The 12,164-nt window shown below is 49.4% G+C and overlaps 1 protein-coding gene across 4 annotated transcripts in view; it reads left to right on the forward strand.

Moving 5' to 3' along the window:
• Col26a1 (collagen type XXVI alpha 1 chain) overlaps positions 1–12,164 on the forward strand; it is a 145,966-nt gene that overhangs the window by 43,296 nt on the left and 90,506 nt on the right. For 3 of the 4 annotated variants that reach the window (XM_087579287.1, NM_001271268.2, XM_087579289.1), the window contains 1 exon segment: positions 5,813–5,910. In XM_087579287.1, coding sequence (XP_087435413.1) covers positions 5,813–5,910 — 98 coding nt within the window. 4 annotated transcript variants of the gene reach the window in all.

The following is a 12,164-nucleotide window of genomic DNA, read 5'->3' on the forward strand; positions in this document are numbered from 1 at the left end:
CCAGTCTTGGCAGCAGGCACCTCTCCTGGCTGAGCCATCTTGCCAGTCCTAATCTCTTTTGAAGCAACCTGCTTCTGGGGACCCCTGGGGCATTTCTGCAGTCCTTCACTAAGTGGCTGTGGGCCTACAGCAAGACCCCCTCTGAGTTCCCCGAGTGCCACACAATTGTGATTTCAACTATTTCTTCGTTGGACCTGTGTGTCCTTGAAGGGGTTTCTCTTCTGTAAGGAAACACACTTGTGGACCCATCATACATGTAAATCAAGGCAGGGAGTCAGGGCAGGAACCTGGAGAGAGGAACTGGTGTGGAGACCATGGGGAAGCATGATTAGGAGCTCCCATGGCTTGCTCAACCTCCTTATAGCACCCAGCCAGGGCAGAGGTGGCTCCGCCCAGAGTGAGCTTGGACCTCCCACGTCAACTTGTCAATCAAGAAAATGCACCACAGGTTTATCTACAGGCCAATCTAATGGGTGCATTTTCTCAACCGAGGTCCCCTCATTCAAAATGACTGTAGCCTGTGTCAAGTTGACATAAAAACCAGACGTGCTGTCTAAATGATTGTGCTAATCAGTTAGATTCCTCATGGCTGTGATAAAATAACCCACAAAGCCAACCTCAGAGAGGAAGGTTGATTTTGGTCATACAGCTGGAGAGTACAAGTCCATTATGATGGGGACATGACAGCAGGAGTGTGAGGTGGCCGGTCACCCGGCAGCCACAGTCAGGAAGCAGAGAGACAGATGCCGGGGCTCAGTTTGACTTTTCCTTTAGTCTAGCTTGGACCCCAGCCAATGGGATGGTGCCTTTCACATTCAGGGCGGATCTTTCCACCTCTGTTCACCTAACATAGGAACTCTATGATGGACAGGCCTCCCTGCTGACTTGAGTTGACAATCAATAATAACTACCACAGAGGGTCTCTGCTGCAGACAAGGCCTCTATGAGTGCTCAGGGTCCAGGTCCAGTGTAGAGGTCCGAAGAGGACACTGAGTGTCCTGTTCTGTTACATCTTTCCTTATTCCTTTAAGACAGGACCTCTAACTGAAACTGGCAGCCATCAGACCCCAGCAGTCCCCTCCTCAACACACCACAGTGCTGAGGTTAACAGGCTCAGGCCCAGGCTTCATACTTGGATGCTGGGGATTCGAACTCAGGTCTTCATGCTTGCACAGCAAGCACTCTTACTCACTGAGCACCTCCCAAGACCCCAGCAAAGAGCTTTGATACATCGCTTTGCAGACACAAGCACACTCGCTGGTCCCATTGGGGCTTGAGTTTGTCAAACTATGTGCTTTGAGCCTGACTTCATTCTCCTCTGGGTGTCACTCTTTTTCATTAAGTGAGGCCATCTGTCCCCCCAGTGGGTCCCTACTTCCCGGTTAACAGCCCCTGACTCCCTTCCATCCCTTTCTTTCCTTCCTGTCTGGCCTCAGGGGGAGATCTCTCTGGAAAGCACATCACTTGACAGTTCCCCTCCCAGGGAGAAGTACTCACCACCAAGCTCAATGACCTGTGTTTGTTTGATCTCTGAGACCCACACGGAGGAAGGAAAGAACCGACTCTCACAAGTTGTCTTGTGACCTGCTCACACTGTGGTGTGCGCTCACACCTAAACACACACACATGAATAACGAACAAAACTGCGGCTTCATCATACCACCTGGTATTGGCTTCTCTCTTATGTGTCTGCCTTGTCTAGCAATTTCTGCCCTTCGTCCCGCGTGTTGAATCGTTTTATGTTAGCTCGACACACGCTAAAGTCATCTAAGAGGAGGGAACCTCAGATAAGAAAATGCCTCCATAAGACCCAGCTGTTAAGGCGTTTTCTCAACTAGTGATTAATGGGAGAGGGCCAAGCCCATGGTGGCTGGCACCATCTCTGGGCTGGTGGTCCTGGGTTCTATTAGAAAGCAGGCTGAGGGGTTGGGGATTTAGCTCAGGGGTAGAGCGCTGGCCTAGCAAGCGCAAGGCCCTGGGTTCGGTCCCCAGCTCCGAAAAAAAAGGAAAGAAAAAAAAAGAAAGAAAGAAAGAAAGAAAGAAAGAAAGAAAGAAAGAAAGCAAGCAAGCAAGCAAGCAAGCAGGCTGAGAAAACCTCAGAGAGCAAACCAGTAAGCAGCACCCCTCCATGGCCTCGGCATCAGCTCCTGCTCTAGCTTCCTGCTCTGTTTGAGCTCCTGTCCTGACTTCCTTCAGTGATGGACTAAGATATGGAAGTGTAAGGCAGATGAACCCTCTCACAGACTGTAAAGACTCCTGCCTCCTGAGAGGCAGGGTTAAAGATGTACACTTCCATGCCTGGCTCCTTGTTCGTGCTAACAATCCCCTTGTCCGCACAAAGCAGGCTGTTGGGATTTTTTGCTGAGGGTCTGAATAAAGTGTAACCAAGCTCTCCTGTGCAGGAGACATGAGGGGAAGTGGAGGGAGCTTGTCAGCGGTGCCCAGGGGACCGAGGTGCTTCACAGAAGAGGGAACATTTGGGTTTCACTGTGAAAGGTCTTTGAGAAGAAGAGAGAAGCATATATAGGGAGGGGAACTTTTGTGTGCACGACCAGGTTTGACAGAGGAGGGTGAAGCACCCCCTAGGTTCCGTCTTAGGGAAGGAGGTAGCTCAGAAATTCATACTGAAGCCCTCTAGATATCCAGGAGACTAAATTGCCCTTCAAACGTAGCCTTGGTCAGCCAGGCTGGTGAAACAGCGCCACCCACTGGTGGAGCCTGCGCTTGTCATCGGCGTCGGCTAGGAGCATTACAGAGACTGAATCTCACCGGCCAGCAGAGTGATAGATACAGAGTGGACCTGAGGGAGACTGGAGGATCAAGCTCTCCCACTGCAGTCCAGGGGCCTGAAGCAGCAGCCTCAAGCAGTTTCTGGAAGGAAAAGTGCTCTCTGGCACCAGATGGCCAGAGCAGAATAACTGGGTCCTGGGCCGATTTCTCTGGCTTAGTCCACAGTGCCACGGACATCCAGCATTGGTGCTGTCAAGGTTGCTAAACAGCCACCTGCCTCAGTTTCTTCATGTGCAAAGCTGGAACGATCATGGCCTCTATCTCTTGACTTGCTCTATATGGGCGTTTATAAACCCCTCAATTCACTGTATTAGGGCCAACAAGATGGCTCGGCAGGGAAAGGGGCTTGCTGCCAAGCCTGAGGATCCAAGTTTGATTCCTGGGACACACACAGTGGAAGGCAAGCGCAGTCCCCTCAAAGTTGTCCCTTGGTGATCGCTACACGTGTGCACATGCTCAGTGCTCTCCACACAGTTATAATAAAACATTTTTCAATGTTCTGTTTTGGGGTAATAATTACTTTTGTGTACATGTGCAAATGCATTTAAACGCTGTTCACTTTTTAAAATCTTTAAAGATTTTTAATTGTTTTTAATCGAGTGGATGATGGCTGTCTGAGTGTAAGTACGTGCATACAAGCTCAGGTGTCTCTGTCGGCCAGAGGCATTGGATCCTCAGAGAGGGAGTTGCAGCCAGTTGTGAGCTGCCCAAGGTGGGTGCTTGGAATTAAGCTCAGGTTTTCTGGAAGAACAGTGAATACTTTCAATGAGGCATCTCTCTGGTCCCTGAGAACAGTTTTCAAAAGATTTATTTTATTTTTTGTGTGCGTTTTGCTTGCATGTGTATCTGTGTACCACACATGTGTCACCTCAGAGTTCAGTAGAGGGAGTCCATGCCCTGGAACTGTCGTTATAGATGGTTGTGAGTAGGGCGCTGGGAACCGGACCTGGGTCCTCTGCAAGAACAGCAAGTTCTTAACCACTGAGCCATCTCTTCTTGCCCTCTGGCTACTTGTTTTGAGACTGGTTCTCTTACTGGCCTGGAACTTAGCAAGTAGACTGGACTGGCTGCCAGTGAATCTCAGGGGGTTCTCCTATCTCTACCACCCCTGGGCTGGGATTACATTTTTCATGAATGTTGGGGATCAGAATTTGGGACCTCATGCTTGACCAGCAAGTGTGTTACCAGCTAAGCCACCTCTCCATCCCTGTCTTAGACTTCTGACCGACATCATCACTTAAGATGTGGACTGCAGTGCCTCTCAGGAGCCAGAGGCTGGAAGAGGGAGGGGCAGTGTGTAGAGGGAGCTGTCCCCCCTCCCCCAAGTAGAGCAGGGACATTTGCTAAACCCGGAGACCCTCTGGCTTGTGGAATGCTCAAGAGGCACCACTTGGAGGGGACGTTCAAGAATTCCCAGAAGCAGAGCCCTCGTCTCAAAGTCCAATTTTAGAAATGGCTGTCTGTGATTTGTGAGTTTTCCTGTCAACGGGGTAGCTCCAGATGCTGCTACCAATTAACTCGTCATTTCTCCACATGCCCATTAAATCACCCCATGTCAGCGGACGTGAGCGTCTGTGAAGCCAAGCAGTCCTCTGTGGAGGGGGGATTGGTGCCTACATGTCAAGGGACAAAGCTGGAGTAACACACACAAGCCTGGACTTGCCCTCTTGGACCATACGGGGCTGGGTTTGATTGTTTCTTTTTTTGTTTGTTTTGGGGGGGGTTGTTTTGTTTTGAGGCAGGGTCCCACTCTGAATAACCTAGGCTAGTCTCAAACATAAGCTGCTCAAACCTCAGCCTCCCCAAGTGCTGGGATCATAGCTGTGAACCATAATACCGGGCTTGATTTCCTTTTTAACCTTTCTTTGTCTCTTTCTCTCTGTCTCATGTGTGTGTGTGTGTGTGTGTGTGTGTGTGTGTGTGTGTGTGTGTGACACACACACATGCATGTGCACATGCACAGTGCACGGGTAGATCTCAGAGGCTTTGGGAACTGGCCTTCTCCTTCCACTGTGTGAGTCTGGGCAATCAGACTCAGGTCCCCATGCTTACAAAGAATGTCTTTTACCCATCATTCCAGTTTAGCAGCCCGCCAGCCTCCCTTTTTTGAGACTCAACCTGGAACTCACTGATTTGGTTGATTGGCCAGCAAGCCTTAGGAAGTCTCCCGTCTCCACCTCCCGAGTGCTGGGACTATGCACATCCCACACCTGGCATTTTAATGTGTGCTCTGCATTTCGAACTCACATCTTGTTCACACAAGGCAAGCATTGTACCGACTATGCTGTCCCCTCAGCCATACTTTGAAACTTCTTAATGCGCCTAGGCAGGTGCATTTTAACTGAGGAAGGATTCTAATGTGGCTGTCTGATATTAATCAAGAACACATTTGCTGAGTGTGAGTACCGTCCGATCGCAGTACGACCCCAGTCTTGCTTACTCAAGACTGTGAGACATTTCCCCACAGCAGCTGGGTGTGTTTGGAGAGCTAGAGAAAGACACGGTTGAGCAGGATCTGGTGGTAGGTTCCTGGGTGAGCAATCCAGATACTCAGAGGCAGAAGCCAGAAGATTGCATGGTCAAGGTTTACCCAGGGTAGTACAGAGTACATTTGAAACCAGCCTAGGTAACTTAAAACCCTGTCTTAAAAAGAGGCCTGAGGGTGTTTAGTGGAAGAATGCCTGCCTAGAATCCCCCAGTGAGGGACTGGGGGCGTGGCTCAGTTGTGGAGCCCCTGTCTGGAATCCCCCAGTGAAGTGCTGCAGGGAGGGCATGTCCCAGTGGTATATCACCTGCTTGGCATTCTCTAGTGAGGGGTTAAGAGAAGGAAGAGCAGTCTGGAAGGGTCTCTGATCCCTGCCAGGATCTCCAGGGCTGGTGATTTGTCTCTAACCACAGAGCCAGTGAGTACAAAGCTGAGGTGACAGGTCTACTGTAGTAAGCCCGGGAACTTCAGCAGCCAGTCTGGGGTGGATGGACAGGAACGCATGCCCCACTGACCTCGTCCTTGTGTTAGTTACAGGACTCTCATTAGACCGACCTACCGGGTTTCTTACCGCACCGTGACTGCGCTGGAGTGGAGGTGTTGCCCTGGATTTACTGGAAGCAACTGTGAGGAGGGTAAGTAGGAGCTGGAGCATTAGCCATCTAGGCTGTAAGGGTTATGGGTGTTTCTGTCCTCACCCCCATGTGCCCTGTGCCCGCTGGTTCCCTTTCTACGTACGTGCTTTGAGAACTGGAGTTCTTTACTATCCTAACAATTGATCCCTGAGCCCAGTGCTCTGGGCAAAGTGGTCCGCCATGTTTGTGGGTCCTGACTTGGGTTCCTATTTACACTGGTGGGACTGGAAGTGGGGGAGCCTCAGAAGCTATGGTCTCAGAGCGGGAATTTGATTTATAGCACATTTCTCCTCTTGGCTCCGACACATTCAGAACTGGAACAGGTGCTACTAGCTGTTTGTGGCCAAGCAAAAGCAGATGAAATTTAATCTGGTACAAATAGACAGTCACCAGGTTGCCTCCATGTATGTGTGCATATGTGGAAATCAGGTGGACACTGGAGCTGTCCACCTCGTTCTTTTGACACCTGGTGCTCTCTGATTAAGGTAGGCTGGCTGGTTGGACAGGAAGCCACAGGAATCCCCCTGCCTCCAGCTCCCCAGTGTACACCAGCATACCCAGCTTAGTGATACTTGGGTCAAGACCTTACCTCATGATCTCTCCAGACCCTCAAATACATTTTTGATGTTTTATATTTATGGTAAGTATATCTGTGCACTGTTCTATTATAAGTAAAAAGCATTTATTTGTACTTATTTTTTTTCTTTTCTTTTTTTTTCGGAGCTGGGGACCGAACCCAGGGCCTTGTGCTTACTAGGCAAGCGCTCTACCACTCTGCCAAATCCCCAACCCTATTTGTACTTAATTTTAAAGCATTGAAACACTTAGAATGACATTTTCCAAAGTAGCCTCCCTTTGGCAAAATAATCAAAACGAACCCAAAAAAGAGGTAACAACAACAAAACTTGAGACTTGTGTGTGTGTGTGTGTGTGTGTGTGTCTGTGTTTGTGTGTGCTTATGTACCAACCATTCAGTGACTTTGAAGGACAGCTCTTGTCCTTCTATAAATTTTTGTGGTTATGGAATATGGAAACACACACTGTATATTAACTAAATGGCTAATATAAGATATTTGAGTTATTTCCAGCTTTTGCATAACATCACTATAAACACCCTTTTTAAATGAACTAAAATTTCCATACACTTAAATGCACAAATGTTTATTTACTTATTTGTATATACACATCTGTGTGTGTGTGTGTGGTGTGTGTGTGCATGCATATATATGGGGGGTGCTTGTGCCTGTGAGTAAGCGTGGAGGTCAGAAGAGGGTACTACACAATTTGTTTTAGCTAGTTAGTTCCATCCCTGTGGAGAGAGACCATGACAAGACAACTCTTACAAGGACAACACTGAATTGGGGCTGGCCTACAGGTATTGAGTTTCAGTCCATTGTCATCAAGGTGGGGGAGCATGGTAGCGTCTGGGTAGGCATGGTCTGAGAGCTCTGTGTCTTCCAGGCAGCTAGGAGGAAGGTCTCAAAGCCCACCCCCACAGTGACACACTTTCTCCAATAGGCCACACCCACTCCAACAAGGCCACACCCACTCCAACAAGGCCACATCTCCTCCTAATAGTGCCTGTCTCTGGCTAAGCATATTCAAACCTCCAGAGCACCCTCTATCACTCTCCATTTGTTTCTTGCAACTTCTTTCTTTTTTCCCCTTCCTTCTTTCCTTCTTTCCTTCTTTCCTTCCTTCCTTCCTTCCTTTCCTTCCTCCATCCCTTGCTCCCTCCCTCTCTCCCTCCTTCCCTTCTCCATTCCGTTCTCTCTGTAGATTTAACTTTATGTGCATGGGTGTTTTGATTGAATGTATGTCTGTGTATCATGGGCATGTTTGGTGCCCACAGAGGCCAGAAAAGGGTGTCAGACCCCAGGACCTGGAGCTGACATGTGGGTACTGGGACCTGAACTTGAGTCCTCTGCAAGAGCAGCCTGTGTTCGTAACCGCTGAGCCATCTCTTGAGCTCCTCCCCGCTGCTTCTTTGAGGCAGGGTCTTCCCCTGGGTCTGAGGGCTCATCTTGTGCTTTCTCGGCTTGACTAGAAGCTCCCGAGCCCCAGCCTTCTTCCTGCTCATACCTTTATGTATTTCCTTGTCTGCTTGTCTGGGATCCAATGAGTTTCATCAGGGTGCTTGAGAGAGCATAGCAGAGTGTGTAGCTCACCTGAGGCTACAACACTGAAGAAAACGCCTCTCCCTACTCAGCTGCAGATCTTTGGGGAAGGGCGGAGCCTCCTAAGCACCTCCCTCCTCTTGGGCGGGGTCTCGATGGGCCTGGTCTAGAGTAAGTCTCTTCAGGTAAACGCCCCTGACTGCCCTGAGAGTCCAAGAGTCCAGATGCCGTGCCACACCCATGAGACAGCATCCTAGGACATTCATGGCTCCCTTCTGTCCCCTTCTCTGAGCTGTTCCCTGACCCTTGGAGGGGGTGACAAGTTGCTACTAAATTGAAACAATATCGGCTTTGCTCCGGAATCAGGCTAGATGTCCACCTGTAGACAGACAGATAAAGAAGCACATGTGTACATAGGGAGGAGTTTTTTTCCCACAGAGAAGAATGAAATGCCATCGTTTTCAGGATATGAATGGGGCATGGAACTTCATGTTTTTTTTAAAAGATTTATTTATTTATTATATATGAGTACACTGTAGCTGTCTTCAGACACACCTGAAGAGGGCATCGGATCTCTTTACAGGTGGTTGTGAGCCACCATGTGGTTGCTGGGAATTGAACTCAGGACCTCTGGAAGAGCAGTCGGTGCTCTTAACTGCTGAGCCATCTCTCCAGCCCGGAACTTCATGTTGAGCTAAACTGGCCAGGCTCTGAGAGGCAATGGGTATGTGCTTCCTCCCGCATCCAGAATCTAGATGACATGCTGTGTTTGTGTGTGGAAGCTGGAGGCTGATGTTAGGTGTTGGTCAAAAGTTCTCTCCACCTTCTTTTCTGAGCTGATGTTGCTGCCTGGCGAGCTCCAGTGATCCCTGCCTCTGCCTCTCTGGTGATGGGATTCCAGGCACACACTGCTGATCTTCAGAATTGAGCCACACCGTACAGGTTCTCATGCATGCATAGCCCGAGCCCTACAGACTGATCCATGTCCCCAGCCCTTAAAAGACATTTTAAGAAAGTTTCCGACTCACACGGGACCTGGACCTTCATTTCTGACAAAGCCGAGTGCGGGAGGCGGCATTGAACAGGAATATGGTTCTATTCTCTCTTGGCAAGGTCTGATTTAAGAGTCATCCCACAGGGCTGAAGAGATGGCTCCAGTTAGGGTGACCGCTGCTCTTGCAGAGGACTGGAGTTTCGTTCCCAGCGCCCACACTGGCTGGTCCTCAACTGCCTATAACTCTAGCTACAGGACACCGGACACCTTCTGGCCTCCTCGAGTCTCCACATAACACATGCACCCACCCATACACACAGCTGCATGTACATATAAATAAAATAAAATAAACCCCATGTCCTGCCCACAGCTGTCCCTCCAGGGAGCCATGTCATGGCCTCGCCTGTAACATGATGCAGTTGAGAAAGGACTTTCAGCCGAGTGTCACACATTGTCATGGTAGGGATGTAGGGAAACTGAGGCTCTGAGACAGAAAGAGAGTTAGTGTCCAACACAGAGCTGGAACCCAGCTTCCCCCCACCCCCCGCCTAGAATTTTGAGGGTCCAGGGAAATCTCACCGAAAGTTATCAAAGCCAAGGCCTGGACTGAGTCTTTCCCCAGCATATAGGCAGCACGGTCCCTAGCAACCCAGAGATCAGATCTGGTTTGGGATGTGTAGGCTTAGATTTTACAAAACCCATATTAATTGTGGGTTCTTTAACACTTCAACCTCCTTTCTAGCCCACTGTCAGACTGTGTACTGGTGGCTAGCCCGGTGGGAGGGGTCAAGTGAAGGAGAAAGGGCACCAGCAGGGAGGGGGAGGTGCCTCTGCTGTCGCCACGGCCACCACCTCCGCCACTGCTCGATTCTCACACATTTATTACTTCTGGGTAGGATCTCATATACAGTTTTGGGGTGGGGTGGGTCTGACAGTAGGTGCTTCCTATTGGCTTGGCTTGGCCTGAGATGCATCATCTACATGAGGAGGGACTTGTGGGCACTGCCCCGTACATTACTAATGGCTGCATTTTTCTGTATGAGGGGCTATGGTTATGTGACAGGGGCCTGGAGTCATGAGCAGGCAAAGCTCCTACCGTCCCTTCAGGGTCTCTGTGGCTTTAAGCCTTAGTTCAACCTTACCAGGCTTCCTCTCACAGTCCACCGCCCTACAACCCACCACCCACCAGAGGTAGGGGAAAAGAAAGGTTAATAGGAAGTGGGGAGTTGTAGACCCATTTAGAAATAGTTCTTTGGGGCTGGAGAGGTGGCTCAGCGGTTAAAAACACTGACTGCTCTTCTAGAGGTCCTGAGTTCAAATCCCAGCAACCACGTGGTGGCTCACAGCCATCTGTAATGAGATCTTGGTGCCCTCTTCTGGTGTGTCTGAAGACAGCTACAGTGTACTTATGTATAATAAATAAATAAATCTTAAAAAAAAAGAAAGAAAAGAAATAGTTCTTTGGGGCAATTCTAGTCTTCATTGTCAGCAGTCCAGTTCAATAGCAAAACACCAAACATGAATCAGCAGCAGTAGCTCAATCCAGAAGAAACTGAGAGGCTCCGCCAGTCTCCGTCTGAGGAAGCAGCTGGAACACCACCAGAAGTTCCTTGGTGAGTTTTTAATCTACGGAGCAAAGATCAACAAAGAAAGCAAGGCAAACGGATACCACACAGCATCATCAGTGAAGACCAGCATCAGCAAAGCCCAGTGATGACCAGCAAAGAGTTGCAAGGTGAACCAATGCAAGGGCATCACCCACTGTCCATTGGGTTATACTTACACTCTTTCCAGACATCAGGTGCCTCTCCAGCATCTGCTCCAGCAAAACACCACATGCCCTTTCACCAGGCAACTTCCAGAAAAACACCACGTGTCTGCTTCAGCAAAGCATCCTCTCATAAGACAGTCTACAGAAAAACATCACATGACACAACCGAGTCTCCAAGAAAACCAGAAATTCTTGCTGTGGTTTGAATAGGAAGCATTCCCCCACAGGCTCATGTATTTTAACACAAGGTTCCCAGTCTGGCACCGCTTTGTAGATTGTGGGACCTTTAGGAGGAGAAAACTTAATGGAGAAAGTGAATCATACAGGGTCAGGATGGGGTTGGGTGGGCTTGGAGGTTTGGTGTCAAATTTGTCTCCCTGATAGGCAGACTAAACAATGTCTATCCCCCACCTCGAAACATCCCAATAACAAACCAAAGTTCCATTCCACCAAAGTTTATCCCGGGGAACTAATGAGTTTGTTGGGTTTACTTATAAGTCATGGATGAGAGAGAGGCCAGATGTTGGAGCATGGGTGACCTTAAAGCGGTCTCACTGGAAGGTCTGTACCCAGCGTGGATGATGACTCCCATGGCTGCTCAGATGAGCCCCTCCCTCTAGTCTCTCTCAGCCTATGTACCCCAGCTCCTCCCTGAGATCCCCAAGGCCACTTGGAATTAGGGCAGAACTAGAAACAAATGGCCGTAGGGAGTGGGAGATACTCAGATGAGTGTCCCCGCTACACCACTCTGTGCGGAATGTCAGCGTTCGACAAGCACAGCTGGTCTTACGATGATGGCGGCTGTCTGGCTTGAGACGGTGCCGTGAAGCTAGTTTACAGCCTACTTCCTGTCTACCCTCTGCTTCCTTTCCCTCTGAGCTGTGAGGGAACCGGGATTCCCAGCTTGCACATCCCCGCCATTTTGGAGCCATTTGCCTCCCTGTCTTCCTCTCCGTGTGGATTCTATTTCTTGAAACCATGAACCAAAAACCCACCCCTCTTGTCTGGAAGAGCTTCCTATTGGGTATTTGGTCACAGCAACCAGAATATTATCTAATGGAGCGTTGTAGGGATTTGTGATAAGTTAAGGGACTCAACCAGCCAGAGGTAAATTTAACACAAGTGTGGAACCGTTCCTCCCACCCCCCTTTCTTTGTTTCCAGCTGGAAATAAAGCTAGGACGGATGGAAATGAATCCCCAGGGTCCCCATAAGGGGCAAGGCAGGCCTGGGGCAGAGGGGTTTAGCTAGTGCATTTAAGCATGGAACTGGTTGATTTGAGTCCAAATGAGGCTGCCATTTCACCTCACCCCTGCTCTGTGTCTGAGCCTGTTTTTATTTTGAATGGCAGAGCATTCAAAGCCAAAAGGAAC

The sequence above is a fragment of the Rattus norvegicus genome, chromosome 12, assembly GCF_021556685.1.
Source record: "Rattus norvegicus strain SHRSP/BbbUtx chromosome 12, alternate assembly SHRSP_T2T, whole genome shotgun sequence".
In the NCBI taxonomy this organism is placed as follows: Eukaryota; Metazoa; Chordata; class Mammalia; order Rodentia; family Muridae; genus Rattus; species Rattus norvegicus.